We start from the raw sequence: 18,045 nt of genomic DNA, 5'->3' as shown, positions 1-18,045 counted from the left end.
GCCATGCCAATCTAATGGCTTTCCTAAAGTTGTTCATGTCAGCCAAGCGACACGAGCAATAGGGTAACACCACGGTTTGTTTTCTGAATCAACAGCCCACCCTTGCGGTGAACTCTCTCTTTCACTACTCCGTACCTCCTCCATCATGGTTCATCCAACGCGAGTCTTCAATAATTCAAGTATTCTTGTCTGCGTCAACACCTGAACAACAATCTACCGATAGCGCCTAGAACACGAGAGCGCTTTCCGTTGTTCTGGGGAAATCTGCAACTCACCTTGCGCCTGAGCACCCTTGGGACAGCCATCGCAGCCCTCTGCATTCTGTTAAAGTTGGCCAACAGATATAAGGACGCTAATGACGGCCAGCGCAGAACATTTGACGGTGCCATTTCCACAGTGAGCTGCCAAATTTCCGATTAGCTGAAAGAGTTACGCTAGTGCAAAGCTTAAAATCTATTATACTCCTCGACGATAAACACCGTATAAAACACGCCCCGGCCGTGATTACCGGGTTTGCGGACCTGGCTGTTATTGGTGTGGGTATTTACTCGATTTATGAGATTTTGCTCAGTGATTTTGCGCTCGCGGACGCACCTCCGGGGTATCAAACCCCGTGGAATCACTCCCAGTATGGGGCGGAATTTTGTTGATTGTTATTGTGTGAGTAACTCATCGCGCTAGAAGAGATTCATAACTCTACTAATGGTATTGCATAGGGTTGAGGCGGACATTGCTCTGCTGTTGGGGTGCTTCCGTGGGTGCAGGGAAAGGAAGAGAGGGACGCACGCATCGTCTTCAGAGCAACAATCGACGGGTTTGGCCGGAAATCAGGAAACTCATACAAAGTGGTTGCTTTTCGACTCAGAGCGGAAGAACAAAGTTGTTCTAGATGCGTCCTACCCCATAAAATCTCGCCATTCGACCACCAGTGTCCAGACAGTCTCTTTTCCGGATATCTGCGAGAGAAAATACCATTCATTACCAGAATAATGTAAGCGGACGATGGACAAACACAACTCAAAGCTGCATCATGAATTGTGTTAGCGGTCAACTTTGGTCTGATTATGCTTGCTCTGTAATGAAACTGTGAAGAATGAGATTTGAAGTCCTCATATAGTATCTCTTTTCGAGGTATACAGAAATGCTCCCGTCTTAACATCAAGCACCAAACAATCTGTTCATCTGAATTAATCAAAAAAAAGCCTTGAATCGACTGTTTCTCAAGCGAGAATCAAATCAAAAGTGACGGATACGAAACAAATACATCTCTTGTTGCCTGCAGTGAGGCATAATAAAATATATTCGTTGACTGTTGGATGGAGCGCCAACGAAGAACAACGTACAACGTCCTTTGGTAACGCCGTGGGCTCTGAACATAAAACCTATCTACTCAGAGTAAGAACCTGAATCCTTGCGAGACTGCTTGTCCCGGAAGACCATGCTCCTCATCCTCTTGCGCCTGCTCCAGTCCCTGAGTACTAATATTCGTTCCTTCTTCCTCATCTAACTTCTTATTCAAACGCCCAAGGACGATGCGAATGACGGTGGCAAAGCATATGGTCATTGCTGACATAGCGATGTTGACCGAAAACGCGGTTGTATACCGAGGTCCTGCCGAATCTGGGCGAATATTTAGTACTCGCCATGAAGAGCCCTGTTGGATTTCCACGTACCAGGATACAGATATGGAGTGTAGATTTGGCACACATTGCTCAGACAATTAATGAGCGCCAAGGCTGCTGCTCTCTTGGTGGCGGGCCGAGGAAGAACTAAAGAATTGTTACTGATTGCTCGTCATAGATTCCGTGCGTAATTACTGACCATTTGAGATATACCCAAGTAGGACGACGTATCCAGCATAGATAGCTCCAATCATCAAGCACATTGCACTAAGGTTGATAAGAAAATTAGTGGTCTTGCCAGGTCAAAGTCCTGCATGTGTCTTACGCATATCGAGCCGCAAATTTTGTGGTAGACAGCGCAATCACAAATGAAGCAATGGCGATAATTGGTGGCAGTGCAATATGCAAATATCTCTCTCCGGTCTTGTCGGCATGCCATGCGTTTATCAGGACGACAATAGTACCGATTAGGTAGGGCGGCGTGGTGAGGAGTAGCGTAGTCACTTTGTCCTTCCCGAGACCAGCCATGACACTTGACAAATTTTGTTAATGTCGAGAACTTCATCATCATTACATTGATCTGGAAGACTCACATCGGGAAGAAAGTTGTGACGGCACCTGAGGCGGTACATCCGTAGATTGCTCCGAGCAGCAGCCAGGTTTTATAGTCCCTAGAATAAGCTTTTAGTACAGTTGATGGGTTGAGAACAATATATACATACTTGAATGCAAGTTTTGCCCCATGAAACATGGATTGGTGTTGGCTATCAACCCAGTCATCTTCACCAATATCTTCGGCAAGTCTCCAAGCTGCAAGCTCTTTCTCCTCATCGGTCAGCCACGTGGTTGTTCGTGGAAGATCAGGTATAATGAAGATTGAAACGATAGCGACGAATACCTGTATGTTTGTTAATCTTGTCTCAAGTCATCTTCTTAACCGGAAATATTCACAGTAATAGCCCCTTCAATGATGAAGAGCCATCTCCATGCCGCAATTCCGCGATTGCCGTTAAGCCCACTGGTAATTCCAGCAGCAATCAAGCCAGAGAAAGCGCCAGAAAGTAGTGATCCGGAGTATAAAAGAGCAGTCCTCTTGACAAGTTCCTTTCGAGTATACCAAGCCGAGAGTAGATAGAGACAGCCGGGCTAGAAATTTCGGGTAAGTATGAATCCAGTACCGCGTGATTGATTGAGCCCATCTTACAAAGTATGCCGCCTCCACAAAGCCAAGAATGAATCGACAGGCCAAGAGCCCACCATAACTCTGAGTTGCAGCAGTTGCACTGGAGATTATACCCCATGCTAACATACAAGTTGGAAGATAAATCGAAGGCTTGCCCAATTTGTTCAAAATCATGTTGGATGGTACTAAAATGTTTTCAGCAAAGGTACACAATACTACAGCTTGGCAATAATCTTACCCTGCATCAACAAGTATCCAACAAACAAAATACTGACGGAGGTCTGGGACAACCAGCTTTAGTCTCGGATCCTCGTCATGTAATACAAATATTTACCTGGTATTGGTCGCCTCGAAGGTTCAGGTCTTTCTGAAGCCCCGCAAGCTTGGCAGCAGCAATGTTGTTTCGATCCAGATAGTTCAGGATATACATGATCACAATCATGATGAGAAGCCTGGAATCGACCTTCCGCACAAGCTTGTTCTCCATGTGCTGTCTTTCCTCCCGGGTCAAATTTCGGAGGAACACCGGCATTCTCTCAACCATTGGATTGGGATCATCTTTAGTTGACGGTGTGTATTCCACGTGATCAGATGTGGTACCCTTCGCACCAGACATCTCGGTATGTACGGAGCGTAATTTATTGATTTGAGTTCGGTCTTTAAAAGCTAAAGACACATAAAGGATTTCCAAACCCAGCCAAGCTCTTGGCTAGACTTTAGTTTTTGTACTTCAGCTGTGTTGCTGGATAAATGGGTCTTTTCCGGGGTAAGTGCGGGGTTGGCTGACGATCTGTCCCCAGCCATGTCCGGAAAAGCCTCTCGGATAAGGGAGTTAGTTCATGGAGAGATTGATTCGCCATGATGACCGCATCGTCATGCCTTGTAAAAGCTGACAGTGGCATGGACCAAATTTATTGGAAGTAAGCGAGAAGAGTAAACGAATTGGCTATGTTTGACAAGCGTAGCATACATATTTTAGTCCGAACATCCTTCATGCAACTCTGAGATGGGATTGAAAATTGCTTAATTTGGTGGCATGTGCCACTGGTCACCTACTCTAAATCCTTCTGGGAAAGGATCGGTTGAGTCTAGGACGACCTGCTTGAAGCTTGTAATCCAAGCTCGACCCTTAACGGTTGGTAGAACAGCCATGTACTTTCCGACTGTTGTGGTACCCCTGATCCGGCTAGTGAACTCAGTGCCTATGATGCTGCGATGCTTAAATACTTCTCCTTCTTGAATCTGGCCCCTGGCATGCATCACCGCTAGCCGAGCACACGTTCCAGTACCACAGGGACTGCGATCGAATCGCCCAGGTGAAACGACGACAGCATTCGTGGCCACTCTCACCCCGTCTTCTATTTTCAACGGCTCCATGAACTCTAGAACGCTGAACCCCTTGATCCCACGGTTTTCGGGATGCACGGGAGTATAAGCAGCTTCCGTTGCACGTTTGATTCTCTCCGCAATCTCAACCATCTGACGAGCGTGTTGATTGCTGATCATCAGTCCTAGAGAAGCGGCATCCACCAAGACATACATCATTCCCCCGTATGCAATATCAACAGATACCTCGCCAATTCCAGGAACGTTGACTTTATAGTCAAGTTCCAGAACGAAGGCAGGGACGTTGTCAAACTCCACGCTTTGGCATTTCCCTGCTTTGCATTCTGCAGTGACTGTGACCAGCCCGGCAGCGGTGTCCAAGCTGACCTCAGTAACAGGCTCCTTCATGGGAATCATCCCAGTTTCCAGTAGCACAGTCGTGGTGCAAATGATGTTGGATCCGGACATGGGCGCGTATTCCTCGCTCTCCATGATCAAGAAGCCGGCATCGGCGCGAGGGTCGCATGGAGGAAGCACGAGATTTGTGTTCATCGACGCCCGGCCGCGAGGCTCGTTGAGAAGCAGTTGACGCAGGCTATCTTTGTTCGTTTCGAAATGGACAAGCTTCTCGAACATCGTTTTACCGGGAACATCCAAGACGCCACCAATGATCACATCGCCAACTTCTCCTTCGGAATGGCAGCCAACGACGTTTATTGAGCGTGAAAAAGGCATGGTTGATTTCGTTTCAAGTCGTTGAGCAGCGAGGTCTTTTTTTATACCAAAGATGGGCGTCCTAGTTCGAAGAAAGGTCGCGTCTCTGGGATCTCGAATCATCCAACTTTGGGCAGCTTCCGTGTACAGAGAGGTCATGGGCTTTGGCTCGGTTATAACTGGCGTTCAGCTCGATCGGGGGGTTTCCCGACTTCTCGGCCATTGGGTCATCTGGCCAAATTAGAAGGTGTTTCCGGTTATTATTGGGAAGCAGTCCGGCATTATTTGCTTTTTCAGGGAACTTTGAAATGTTTGAATCCGCTATGGCAGTATAGTTGGCGCTTTAAGCGCGGCATAATTGAAGTTTTCTCCGTCGAGAACGACGCGTTTGGCGAGTGCGCACAGGTCCCCATCAGAGAGGTTTGCCCCGCAAAACATCTAGACCCTTGCATATCGGCGCTTAGCTTGATGATAGCTCGATGATCATGGCTCTGTAACGAGCTTTTATTCGGCTCGTGTATAGCAAAAGGAAGCCTGTTTGGTCAAAGCTACACGGGCTGCTCCATAATTCGCGCACGAGCAAGCTGGATGCCAAGGTCGATCTTCTAGTCAGGTGGAGAGCAGCCATGCAGCAATCATCACCTGCACAGTGACCCCTTTGGGATGAAGCTGCATATCGTATGCGATTTGCATATACTTTTGGGGGCTTGGAGAGAAGTCATTTTAGTTTGTAGCAGTTGATTCGACCATTCGACACTCTCCCCTGTCCGGTCACGTGGTCGGTCATTGTGGGCGGGGAAAGTGAGCAAGCCAGCTTCTTCCCGTCCTCAATGAAGTTTCATCAGTTTGGTTATGCATGGTCTTTTTCCAAAGACAGCTTCGGGGTCCGTGATACAATCGTGATGGCTTGAAACCGACATGGGTGCCCGATCTCGCTCAGGGTGTTTGTCCTGTCGGCGTCGCAAGAAAAAATGTGACGAGACGAAGCCGATCTGCGCGGCTTGCCTGCGCAATGCCCTCAGCTGTGTCTGGCCAGACACAAGCCCGCTAGGAGCAGCCCCAGAGGTAGTGTCAACTCCGCAACTGCAAACACAAACGTTCCCTGCCCGCTCCGTACCTGCGTCTGACGCGTGGGCCCTCACCATTGGTGCGCCCAGGGACCTCCCAACCATTACTATCCCGGCATCCCCGTCCAGTTTTCCTCTGTTAGGATCGGCGGCATCGGGATCGGAGACCTGGAGGCTACTTGATCATTACTTGAAAGATACGGCAAACCGGCTCGCATGTCTTCAGGATAGCGAAAATCCGTTTCTTCATACAATACTCCCAGTTGCGCTCGGCGATGAACTTATAATGAATTCAATTCTGGCCCTTTCGGGGGTGCACATGATGCAACGGCTCCCTCGGCTGAATCTCGAGATGCAATCATTGACTTGGTCCCGGTATACTCGAGCATTGCAGCAACTCAGGCTTGCTTTGTCGGAGACCATTGACGGTAGTAATGTAGATGCTGCCTGGCGTGCTTTGCTAGTTGTCTTGATATTCTATCTTCTCGAGGTAGGTGCTGTTATTCTCATGTTTTTAAATCACAGTTTGATACTCACGCTATTCAAAGGCCACAAGGGGCAACGACCCGAAAGCCATGCAGCGACATTTAGAGGGAGCTCATTATCTAATGGCTCATGTACTACGCTCTGGTGAAACGCCCACGCAACCCAGTATTGTATCGTTCGCGACTGAACTTTATGTCTACAACGCTGCCCTTGCATCATTCACTACGAATTCCCCGCCAGCCCTGATCACGTCCCCTAGCATGAGCCTGAATAGCCTTGGTAGCGCAGATCGTGAAATTGGCGTCCTATGCGGCTGCGCCTATGAGCTTTTCACCTTCGTACCACAAGTCGCAGCCTTACTCCGAAGTTTCGCCTCCTGTGAATCCTCGGAGACAACCTTCAAGGAGGACCTGATGTTAGAGTACTACAGCATAAGAGCACAGATCGAGAACTGGAAACCTCGCAGTGATCAGCGAGAATTGGTGCTCTGTGCAGAGCTCTATCAGCAGAGCCTTTTGTTGCTCCTAGATTACCGTTTTACAGACAAACCGACTGATGATATTGTCGACCTCGCATTCTGGAAACTTAACTCGATCATATCGCAGTTGCCCCCGAACTCTCCCATTGCGACCACGGCAAATTGGCCTCTTTTTGCATTCGGGATACATGCTCGGAAATCACATCACCGAGAGATTATTCGGTCATATCTACAGTCTCTCGTCAAGTTCTTTGGGATGGGAGTGATGTCAACAGCGCTCAGGCAGCTTGAAGAGCTGTGGATATCAGAGCCTGGACATGATGTGATCAGCAAGTTCTTTACGAACCAGAACGAATTGCTATTGATCTGCTGAGTGATTTGTATTCTGTCATGTTTTATTTTTATTTGTACAATACCCCCCAGACCCTTGAAATGAATGAATTCAACAATTTTCATCAATTGCATCCATATCCTGTGATATTGGGTCGCCTCAATAGGTGCTTACGAAAATCCCAAGGACTCGCGGTTATCATCTTGTACCCGGGCATATCTATTATTTGTGATCAGCTTCATCATGTCGCAAGCGTTTCCGGTCTTCAACCTACTCCAACAAAAGCCGAAACATGTACACTTCCATGTCTTCGTTTCTGAGTACTCGATTTGCCCAGCCCTGGCCACCCTCTGCAATGGTCTTAGCAATCTCTTGACCTGCAGTGTCTTGTTCGAAGAACCGCATCAATTCTGGGACTTCATCAACATCCTTATTGAGGGGAGCATAGTGAACCCAAGGCACAAGAACGTTGTCATGCCATTCCCGGAAGAACGCCACTTTCATAGGAAGGCTGTTACTTCGCATGAAGGCGACAAATCTTCCACTGTACGAATGCCCATCCATATCCAACAAATATCGATATTTCCATGCCTCTTCCGGGGGATCTGAAGGAGCATTGCTCGGATCATCGTTGAGAGGCACCCCAAAGAATTCCCCCTGTTCAGCGCAGTCCTCTTCTTCACAACCCGTGATCCAGACGAAACGAACATTGAACCAGCTTTTGATTCTGGCGTATTCCACGCGCTGAAGTTCCCAGCCGCTGTCACCACCAATATCGCACGCTGTGTGCTCCATTTGCTGCAGCACGTATTGTGCCGATGATGGCTGGGTCAGATTCGCTATGATACGCTGCCGTTCCAAGTTGCGCCATGCTCCCTTTCGACCGTTTCCTCCAGTTGTCGCGCCACGCCAATAGAGCTGAGGCTTTTTCTTCTCCCAGTCAAATGAAGCTTTGATATCGTAGTCGGTCATCCTTTCGTAATTGTAAGGTGATGGGACTGTGATATCTTGCGAGGCAGACAATCGTGACATTGAAAACATAGAGACTAATTCGTTGGTGACCTTGAAGCGATTAGGTCTCTCGAAAATTCCGAGGCGATGACGCAACGATGGATTCAGGCAGATATCGCTTGCGGCAGTCTGATTGAACACGAATCCTAGAGGATTTATTGCATATGCACTTGTGTTATCAGGTGCAGCGCCATCAAGGTCTCTCGCTGGCGTGCCCTGTGGACAGGAAATCCGCGAGGTAAGCCATGTCTCTTGCTTCTCAATATCATTGTACCGGCTCTTCCAAGTTCCCAGTATGGGATCTATAATATCTCCCTTTGAAAATTGATGTTCCAATAGAGAGTTGCGGTTCAAACGCGCCTGCGCTTCTTTACCAGCCGTGACCATTCTATGCAAATCTTCATGCGCGACAATAACTCGTGGCTCATCATGCTCGTTGAACGGAAGGTCCATGTCAGGTAACCATTGAGCGAACTTCTTCAAGATAGCCAGGGTTCCATCTCTCTGCCATAGTTGCTTTTGAGCACTTCGCTGGCCACCCACAAGGTGGATCGGTCGACCATTTCCTATTATGATCCCCATCAAGTAATTGTCATACCCAAGGTCTTCTCTCACACGTGCACGAATAACGCTGGGGTTCAATCCCCAAAATGGCAATATCGCATGGTATATGGTGTCGAATTCATCAATCATAACCGTTGATCGCCGTGAGGCAAACTCGTACCATTTATCGAAGCCCGGGGGCGGCGGCATTTGATATCGGCGCTTATATTCCGTGATTGCTTCCGCGAATGATTTGGACTGACGTGCCACGGTTGCATTAAATGATTTCTGAGCGTCGTGTACGAGTCGTGAGACAGGGTGGTCGCAGGAGCGTTCGTAGTAGGGCACATATGGACGGTGGAAGGTTGCGGGAAGAGGCGACCCTGAAAGTAGATATAGGATGAAGAGGACTGCTATAAGCAAGGCTGCCAGTGTTTGTGGTCTTCTTCGCGACCACCGGTTGTTGTGGATGGCCTTTTCTCGTACAGTGTCGGGAAATTGGTATTCGTCACTGGATAGCCATGGTTCCAACCATGTCATTAGCCGTAGGCGGATGCGGCGCAGTGTTGGCTTTTGCATGTCGAAGTTCAAGGCTAGGCCTGTCTGCCGCTAGTAGAATATCTCAAATACGTATGGTCATTTTCCGGGTCTCCTTTATTTTAGGGAGGTCCTTCTAGAGGAGCAATGTTAAGAGGGGTTCAAGTGGCATCAGCATGTTATCTACCTTAAGAACTCCATAAGGTTGCGTGTGGGTGATCTACGGGGGGCGCAGGGCCCAAGGGCTAGGGGCCATACAGGATTCCAGGGGCCTGCAAGCCAACTGCTTGGATAGGTTGTCACCGAAGCATTGCGGGGCTGCGGCGATCGTTTGGGAGAAAGGCGCGTGTGAACGCGGGACTACTACTAGCACAAACTTGATGATCTTGACTTGAGATAGGAATTGGTTTAAGTCCGGGTAATTGATTGTTCCTCTCTGTCTATGCCTCTATACTTAAGGGCCAAGAAAGCCAAGGACTATGGGGACGGGAGTTTTCCAACCCTCGTACTTCGTCAATACCTTGGCCAGAATTGTGGGTTTCTGCGCGTCGCGCCGCGTCCTGCCGCGTCCTGCACTAGCAAATCACATTCACGCAATTTCCATTTGTGAATCCTTCCACGATGGCTTGAATGCTGGCTTGCTGTCGCTCAATACTTTCCGAGCTATACCAGGCCAAATGAGGCGATAAAGTCAAATTCGGGATGTCACCCGAAAGCAATAAACTATTCTTCTTGGTGGCGGGCTCAATGGGAAATACATCTGTCGCATAGCCGGCAATCGTTCTGGCTTTGAGAGCAGCAATTATAGCTTCTTCGTTGACAAGACCCCCTCGGCCGACATTGATCACAAGACAGCTGGACTCCATCGATTCCAACTCTTTTTTGGAAATCATATTAGCCGTTGAATCGTCTAATGGGCACGTCAACATGAGAACGGTCGATTGCCGAAGCACAGTATCAAATGCAGTGCGCCCATCTCGGATGCTTGCATCAGGTATTCCTCGTCGATCTGCGATCAAGACTTTCATACCCAAAGCTCGAGCAAAGACTTCAACCTTTTGTCCTGAGTATCCCGCAAATTTTAGTCACGATTTTTGGTGTTTCAATCATTCGCTCCCATCAGAACTTACCAATCTTGCCATAGCCGACAAGGCCCAAGGTGTCTTGACTTATGGGAGTGGGTAATCGCTCATATGCACTCATTGCCGTAGATTCATGCTCCCACTCCTTCCCAGATATCACCCAGTTATGCGCCCGAACAATGTTTCGTTTGGCAGCAAAATACAGCGCAATTGCGTGTTCGGCAACAGCTTCCGTAGTAGCTGCGGGGGTATTGCAGACGCGAATGGAGCGCGCTCGACATGCCTGGACATCGATGTGATCAACCCCCACAATTGACACACAGATGAGCTTGAGATTAGGGCATTGAGCGATAGTTTCAGCCGTAATAGGAACGGCAGAAGTCACAGCGATAGTGGCGTCACGTAGACGCTCTGCTACTTCTCTTTCTTTTGTGTTATGGTATTCGATAAGAGTGTGCGGGGTATGGAAAATAGGCATCGCATGCTGGCAAACGTCTAGTGCAACAATAACTTCCGGCATCTTTGGAGATCAGCGTATAAAGTCAAAGATGCAACTGCTTTCAATGTAAGAGATCGGTGCTTGAAGGGAACCCCTGGAGTGTTGTGAGAATGGGTTGTTTTCTACCTCGGGTTTTTCCACCGATTTAGGCAGGAACATGCGCTTGGTGGGGACTGATCGTTATCTTTATTTCATATTACTTGGGCTTTTCATTTCAAATATGAAAAGGTATAAGTATCTCTATTTAGGCCGTCGGCCGAGTTGTAGATTTTCTTAGATTACCCTTTTAAAGGAAAAGGTATGTCACAATATGTGGATTCGCCTCTACTCGGAAGAAGGCAATACAGGGTATCTCCACAGCATAAAATCGAAGCTCGTTTGGTGTTCATTTATTCTAAATTTCTAGAAGCATTAACCCATTATCGTTTCAAGATTTCTTTCAATCATCAAGTCCAGCCAGTATATGCCCAATCCTGAGTCTGCTCTGTCCCAAACCTCATGTACAATCCCCGATACACGTTGCATGGGCAACTTGGGAATAATCAAAGTAAGCTCTGATAGTCGGGTATTGACTCGCCGCCTTCCCTGGGCGACATCAACATCCAGAGTGTTAAGGCAAGCGAGAGGGTTCGATCCTGGCCCAAAGACTGACTGGTTAGAAAACACAAGATCGCTAGAAATGCAAGTCAGGAGAACAAGCTGCATAAAGCGTGTTCCTGATGTAGATGGAAGCTGGTCAAGAAGTGACACAACATGTAGCGCTAAAATGCGGCGCATATCTTCTGGAGATTGCGCTGGGGAATCTTCGGGAAATAAAACGGAGAAAAGTGCTGGAGTATCAATGTCAAATCTCTGATTGAGACGCAGCCGATCATCAAGGATGTCTGGGAAGACATGGTAGATCTGTAGAAGACCCGCACAGCGATAAGCCTCCGCCAGAATTATAAAATGGGCAGGAGGCGTATTTGTATCACCAATATCTACTGGTCCACAATAAGATGAGAGTCCTGTGAATAAAATATCTTCCTCTAGGCGCTCGGCTTTCTGCCGCAGCTTGATCTCTTCGACCAAGTAGTCAAAATCGAATGTTGCAAAATCAATATTATCAACTCGGGTGCGATGAGAGATGCGTGCTGCTCGAACCACTCGGGCTGTTTTATAAAAAAGCCTCAGTGCCTTGGAAAGTGGGCCTGTCCAAGGATGTGGAAGAGTCTGTCCATCGATGAGGTAGACGGAGGTTTCTGGGTCAGGTCGTTCCAAGACACTCTCTTCATTGAGAAGTAAAGAATCCTCCGCAACAAATGCAGCAAGCATGTTCCAGTACAGAAGACACTGTTGGAACAATGGGTACTGCTTGGCAAAGAGCGAGTCAGGACTCTGGCACATCTGCTGCTGTTTGTTGAGATGGTCTTTTGCCTCCTTCAGGTATTCCAGCCCCAGATCAGCAGCATCGTGCCAGGCTGTAGTCAGTCCAATCATGAGCAGAGCCAAAAAGAACTCATCGTCTTGATTATCTCGATGCAAAGTACCAATTCGAGGGTTGTTGCGTAAGCAGGCAATTGCTTGCTGCTGTGTCTGCCTCCCAATGGCCCTCATGCCCGGAAGATCGTTGGCCAGGGATGCCGCAGCCATGCTCTGAATGGCATAGTAGATGGCCGCGTTCCTGCTCCAGAGGCGGCTAACTATGAGACGAAATGGGTTCAAAGGGGAGTCAAAAGATGACCATGCCTTGCACACGTAATCAAAATAGTATTGTACCAGGATGGCTGGCATTTGAATCAGGAAATATGGTATTGGTGTGTCTGCGATTCGCCGCCTCAGAACCGCCAGACTGTCATCCGATTCCGCTCCATCCTTGATGGTCGCTATATTGTTTGTTAAATCTTCAAATTTGGAGAATCTACCAGAAGACGTCTCGATGTCTGGTAGTTGATCAAAGAGCGATGAGTTGGCTTCATCCCAAAGCTCTTGCAACTCTTTCGTCTGGCCCGCCTGGATGGCTTGGCTAGCTGTGACGTTTGCATTCTCCTGCTCTAACAAAGTTGATGGTAGCAATTCTTCTGGAGGCGAAAGAACTGCCTGGTCGCCATCTTGCTGCTCTTCATCCTTGAAGACATATCGCCATTCAAGAGGTTTCTTTTGATAGCCAGGGCAGGTGAACCCCTTTCTCAAGCATTCCTGGCAGCTCGGTTTTGTCTCATCACATCTACGCTGGGTATATGTCAGTAGATGAATCTCATTTAAGGTGGAAGTGAGTCCTTGGCATGGTTAATCATAACTTACTCGCCGTTGCTTGCATCGAGCACAGCCTCCTTTGGATTTTGGCCTGCACCGATTGGGGTTCTTTTGCCTTTCTGGCCGGGGCATAGTTGTGGTTTTGTGGACGTGATGCATTATCTTTATCGAGTAGAGGGAAACGAAATTCCCTCTGCTCTCCAAGAGCAACCCACTCGTTGCTGTGCGGAGTCTGTCTTTGTTGTGGCGTCTTCAGGTGATCGGCTCGGCTTCCTTTCCTCGCCGTTTACCCCGCACATGCTTTCCGGCTCGAGACGGGTCTCTTTGCAGCGTCAGCGATTCGATGAACACATCAGACTGGTTGTGTTTGAAATAACACCTTGACAAATCTCGCATGCCACATTTTGGTCAAATTTCGCTTATGACCTACCCCTCTTGCCTGAATGCGTGGCATCATGTTGACTCAATCTCGCGGCGGGTTCCATTTCCCTTTTGGGCGATTGAATACACTACCCAATCGGGAGGGAAGCCGCGTTGGCACTGCTACGCAAAATGGAGCAGCTTCAATGAGGGTATCTGAAGAAGACAAGTTGAAGATCCATAATATGTTGCCTCCTCAGTTGACTGCCGAAGAATAAAAAGGGACAAGTATTCAGGCAATATCAGGCCAGTACTGGTAATCTGCAAGGGGTATAATGATCGAGAGTCTTGTAGTTGGGCAAGGAAAGCTCTTGATAATGAGCTTCTGGGATTTTTACCAGCCGTCACTCCAAATGATAAGTCCAATTGTAGGTTTGAGATCGTGGGCAACTTGGAGTGCTCGGCCCATTGTTCAGGGGCCATCCGTAGACGATCTGCCTCAATCCGGCCGTATGCCTGTCATTTTCGTCAACGCAAGAGCCTAATAAGTAAATTCAAACACTCAGATCCATACCTAGGGACTTTCGCTTTGGATTATATGACATACAGCCCTTTGAGAGCCAAGGCAGACCCCAGCACAATCCAAGTCTCTCATGCTGTGCAAGCGAGTAATGGCTAGCTTAGCCATCTGGTTCTCAAGCTTTGCAATTGCTAGAGACAGATCTCAGTGTCAAGAATTGCCTTCGAAAGGCTTGCTAGCACAATGATGGTGTGTAATTATATCCATTGCGCACGAAGGAGAATGGGCTCGAGAGAGCATATCTAATCACCACATGAGTGCAGACGGTACCATTGACACGAGCATACATGCCCATCTGGTTCCAATTCTCATGGTTTTTGACAGTCAAGCGCTCGCATCATCGCTTGGTACGGCCCCTGCCTCCTGGGTCGCCAATATCATTCCAATTGCGAAAGGGACCACTAGACATCCTGAATCGATCTGTCGATGGCGCTCAGATCTGAGGGCTCGGTTTGCCGTAATTGCGCCAACGAACATCAAGTCAGGACATCCTCATCAACTGCTATCATTCCTAGACAGCGAAAAATTGGTATGGTATAGCTTGAGATTGATAGCAACAGGGCGTAGCCGATCTGCCAAAGAGAGGGCGGCAGACAATGAAGGCAAAGGGCGACATCAGGCGTGGCAATGGAAACTTCCGTTTAGTGATTCCAGGACACTAAATGATGGGCACAGGCTATGTGCCTATCGCCTTTACTCGGGCACTTCCTATCATCAGGCCATACCCGCTAACGGCTAGTTGCATCCACCATGTGAGTACCCGCATATATGTAAGGTTGCCCCGGGAAGCTTGTTTGAATTGGTTGAAGGCATATCTTTTGACAATTATTTGTTAATTTAAAAAGTTCCACAATCCCGCAGTATCGTAACTATCGAGAACCACCCGACGTACCTCGAGAGATCGTAGCCTAGCCGTGGCAAACCATGGAAACTCAGGATTAGCGTAGCCGCGGTGCATTAGCGTAACCGCGCTGCTTGGCATCCAAGGTAGGAACTTAAACCCCATATCTTGAGGAGTGGACCCTTTTCCACAATTTGAAACAGCTCAGGCTGCTATCTTTGAGATTCAAGGGAAGTTTAAACCGCTTAAGGAATTTTTATACAGCCTGATTGACATCCACCTCGTGTATCAGTGAACTCTAGAAATCCTATCTATCCGCTCTGTGGGGCATACAGTAAGCAATCAAGCATGTATGTTATCTGACGGACGCCGTGAGTGTTGGAGTGACTTATCTCAGCCCTGGTAGGGGCGCTTTCCTTCGTAATTGCTCTTTCTCTTATTGGTGGGCAGATCTCAAGCCTATGGCAACCTTCTTAGCGGAAATCGTGGCGCAATGGGAACGCCGGGGAGTGGAGACTTTTCATTGAAAATCGATTACAATTGGGATTATGGGTAGATTTTCGGTAGTCCTCCGTGATGCCTTTGCGTCATCATTCATAGTCGAATCACAATTGGCTGATAGGCATCTGATACCCTACCCCCTGATTCTAATATCGAACCCTGGTCACGGTCTTATCAACTGATCAGTGCATTGCCAATGCTCGTACAATGTTCATTGGGCGTCGAGGCTGCCTGTATCAAGGGACTAACGGATGAAATGAATATAGCTTTCTATATCTCAGAATACTCAGCAAGTCCTTTGAAGAATGTTAGGTAGTAGTGATGATCAGACGAGGTTATACGGCTTTCGTTTAGTGTAGCCTGAACTTTATGTAGAAAGTAATGATATTGCATTGACTACCGCCCGCTGAAATGCGGGGTAAAGACTATCTACAATGATTGCCTATCTATATGACGATGTGTAAGATATAGAGTTTCCTGAAGCTGGACACAGCTTTGCTCTCCGACTGAGCCGTGCGGCTAGGTCTCTTGTATATAAACCGTATCCATTTCATCCCGGGGCTCAGAATTGGATTACCCATTCCTCCATCTTTGCATGGATTGGCTTGAACTACATCGTTATCAATTATTGCATTAACTCGGTCTTATTCAATCATGGCAACCGATTTTGAGTCTCGTCGACACCAGGATTCAGGGCCCAAGACAGATCTTTTCAATCACGATAAAATGAAGTATGAAACAGAGCTAGGAGACTCAGAGCCTGTTGCAGCAAACGGCTTGCTCGAAGCCTTGGGCTATGAGCCTGAGCTCACCAGGAACCGTTCAACTCTTCAGGTGGCCTTCATGTCCTTCGTTCTCGCATCCATCCCTTATGGATTAGCTACCACCTTCATATACCCTCTCGTTGGAGGAGGCCCAGTGAATATCATTTGGGGCTGGCTGATTGTTTCAATAATTATCCTCTGCGTTGCCTTATCTCTTGGCGAGATTACTTCGGTATATCCCACTGCTGGTGGTGTGTACTATCAATCATTCATGCTGTCGCCGCCGTTCTGCCGCCGAATCATCGCCTGGATCTGCGGCTGGTCATATGTGGTAGGAAATGTCATGATTACTCTCGCAGTGAATTTTGGTTCTGCCCAATTTCTGATTGCTTGCGTCAACGTTTTCGAGGTTTCACCTGGAGTCGGCATTTTCGAAGCGACAGCGTACCAGACCTTCTTAATCTTCCTAGCCATTACTCTTCTATGCAATACCGTCTCCTCTATGGCAAACAAGTGGTTACCTTATATTGACGTGAGTCCCCTCCAGGCTCAAACCTCCATATCACTCGTTGACATCCGTTGTCTTTCAGACATTTGCCATTTTTGGACATTTGCTGGAATCCTAGCTATCGTCATTTGCACCTTGGTCGTTGCCAAGAACGGTAGACACGATGCTGAATATGTGTTTGGAAACTTTGAGCCTCAATCAGGCTGGCCCGTAGGCTGGTCTTTCTGTGTTGGCCTCCTGCAGGCTGCATACACAACTTCCTCAACTGGAATGGTTATCTCGTGAGTACCCTATCTGTTTTACTTTTGCTAGAGTGCTCCTTTGTAATTTCGCATGCTTACAAGATCACAGTATGTGTGAGGAAGTCCAGCACCCATCGAAGCAAGTACCAAAAGCGATTGTTGGCACTGTCATCTTGAACTCACTGGCCGGATTTCTGTTCCTCATTCCCTTGGTATTTGTACTGCCCGACAGCCAAGAACTGATTGCCCTGGTATCCGGCCAGCCGGTTCCAACTATCATGAAATCCGCCGTTGGCAACTCAACGGGCGCGTTCCTTCTTCTCCTGCCCTTAATCGTTCTTTCTCTTATTTGCGGTATTGGCTGCACGACTACTGTCTCACGATCAATATGGGCATTTGCACGAGATGGGGGAATTCCATACTCTAGCAAGTGGAGACAAGTGAACAAGACGCTCGATGTTCCCTTCAACGCCATGATGCTCGGTATGGTACTGCAAATTGCACTTGGCCTCATCTATTTCGGGTCAAGTACCGCGTTCAATGCCTTCTCTGGGGTGGGCGTCATCACATTGACCGTCAGCTACGCTTGCCCCATTGCAGTCTCCTTCTTGGGAGGTCGGAAGCAGATCAAGAATGGCGAATTCGATCTGGGCAAACTGGGAGCAGTGTGCAATGTTGTAGCACTAGGTAAGATGAGAAATTTCCCCATTTACTGATCGCATATACTAATCTTCATATCATCTGTTAGCTTGGAGCATACTTGCTGTTCCCCTATTCTGCATGCCCGCTTCAATTCCCGTCACTGCGGAAACCGTTAACTATGCTCCTGTGGTTTTCGTCGCCTTTATACTTATCGCCTCCGTTTGGTACTGGGTCTGGGGAAACAAAAAATACGTCGGGCCACCCACAGCCGATGATGCTGTGATTGACATTCGGTTTTCAAGCGAGTGATACATTTATTACCCAAAGTTTCTTCAAACTACAAGCCAAGAACATATGGCACTTTGAGAGAGCTTTTTTTGTAACATGAAGCTGTAATCCTCTAAAGAAATGATCTAAGCTACTAAATCTGTGTTATATCGCCCAAATGTAGCAGTTGACAACGCTCTGAAGTACTACTTTATTACTGTGAGTT

At 47.9% G+C, this 18,045-nt stretch overlaps 7 protein-coding genes across 7 annotated transcripts; 2 read left to right on the top strand and 5 right to left on the bottom strand.

Annotated features, from left to right (window-relative positions):
* Positions 1-1,390: 1,390 nt before the first annotated feature.
* On the bottom strand, positions 1,391-3,421 carry N7473_000808 (MFS general substrate transporter; the record flags this gene model as incomplete). Its single annotated transcript, XM_057146748.1, has 10 exons — positions 1,391-1,620; positions 1,674-1,769; positions 1,822-1,889; positions 1,948-2,154; positions 2,216-2,293; positions 2,345-2,520; positions 2,574-2,768; positions 2,827-2,990; positions 3,044-3,086; positions 3,140-3,421. 10 exons carry the CDS (start codon positions 3,419-3,421, stop codon positions 1,391-1,393), a joined length of 1,539 nt encoding a protein of 512 aa, XP_057014634.1.
* A 362-nt stretch (positions 3,422-3,783) lies between these two features.
* On the bottom strand, positions 3,784-4,866 carry N7473_000807 (proline racemase family protein; the record flags this gene model as incomplete). Its single annotated transcript, XM_057146747.1, has 1 exon — positions 3,784-4,866. The coding sequence occupies one exon, from the start codon at positions 4,864-4,866 to the stop codon at positions 3,829-3,831; it is 1,038 nt and encodes a 345-aa protein (XP_057014633.1). The 3' UTR covers positions 3,784-3,828.
* An 897-nt stretch (positions 4,867-5,763) lies between these two features.
* Positions 5,764-7,249, top strand: N7473_000806 (Zn(II)2Cys6 transcription factor; the record flags this gene model as incomplete). Its single annotated transcript, XM_057146746.1, has 2 exons — positions 5,764-6,402; positions 6,461-7,249. The coding sequence occupies 2 exons, from the start codon at positions 5,764-5,766 to the stop codon at positions 7,247-7,249; spliced, it is 1,428 nt and encodes a 475-aa protein (XP_057014632.1).
* Positions 7,250-7,377: 128 nt separating this feature from the next.
* Positions 7,378-9,340, bottom strand: N7473_000805 (Lipopolysaccharide-modifying protein; the record flags this gene model as incomplete). The annotated part of the gene is made up of 2 exons (XM_057146745.1): positions 7,378-7,426; positions 7,482-9,340. The coding sequence occupies 2 exons, from the start codon at positions 9,338-9,340 to the stop codon at positions 7,378-7,380; spliced, it is 1,908 nt and encodes a 635-aa protein (XP_057014631.1).
* A 533-nt stretch (positions 9,341-9,873) lies between these two features.
* On the bottom strand, positions 9,874-10,900 carry N7473_000804 (uncharacterized protein; the record flags this gene model as incomplete). The annotated part of the gene is made up of 2 exons (XM_057146744.1): positions 9,874-10,361; positions 10,429-10,900. 2 exons carry the CDS (start codon positions 10,898-10,900, stop codon positions 9,874-9,876), a joined length of 960 nt encoding a protein of 319 aa, XP_057014630.1.
* A 390-nt stretch (positions 10,901-11,290) lies between these two features.
* On the bottom strand, positions 11,291-13,246 carry N7473_000803 (Zn(II)2Cys6 transcription factor; the record flags this gene model as incomplete). The annotated part of the gene is made up of 2 exons (XM_057146743.1): positions 11,291-13,090; positions 13,163-13,246. The coding sequence occupies 2 exons, from the start codon at positions 13,244-13,246 to the stop codon at positions 11,291-11,293; spliced, it is 1,884 nt and encodes a 627-aa protein (XP_057014629.1).
* A 2,804-nt stretch (positions 13,247-16,050) lies between these two features.
* Positions 16,051-17,861, top strand: N7473_000802 (uncharacterized protein; the record flags this gene model as incomplete). The annotated part of the gene is made up of 3 exons (XM_057146742.1): positions 16,051-16,949; positions 17,020-17,597; positions 17,659-17,861. 3 exons carry the CDS (start codon positions 16,051-16,053, stop codon positions 17,859-17,861), a joined length of 1,680 nt encoding a protein of 559 aa, XP_057014628.1.
* Positions 17,862-18,045: the final 184 nt, after the last annotated feature.

Source organism: Penicillium subrubescens (assembly GCF_028828155.1).
Source record: "Penicillium subrubescens strain IBT 31985 chromosome Unknown utg000001l_segment0_segment0, whole genome shotgun sequence".
NCBI lineage: Eukaryota > Fungi > Ascomycota > Eurotiomycetes > Eurotiales > Aspergillaceae > Penicillium > Penicillium subrubescens.
This window is presented reverse-complemented; position numbering and strand designations above follow the sequence as displayed.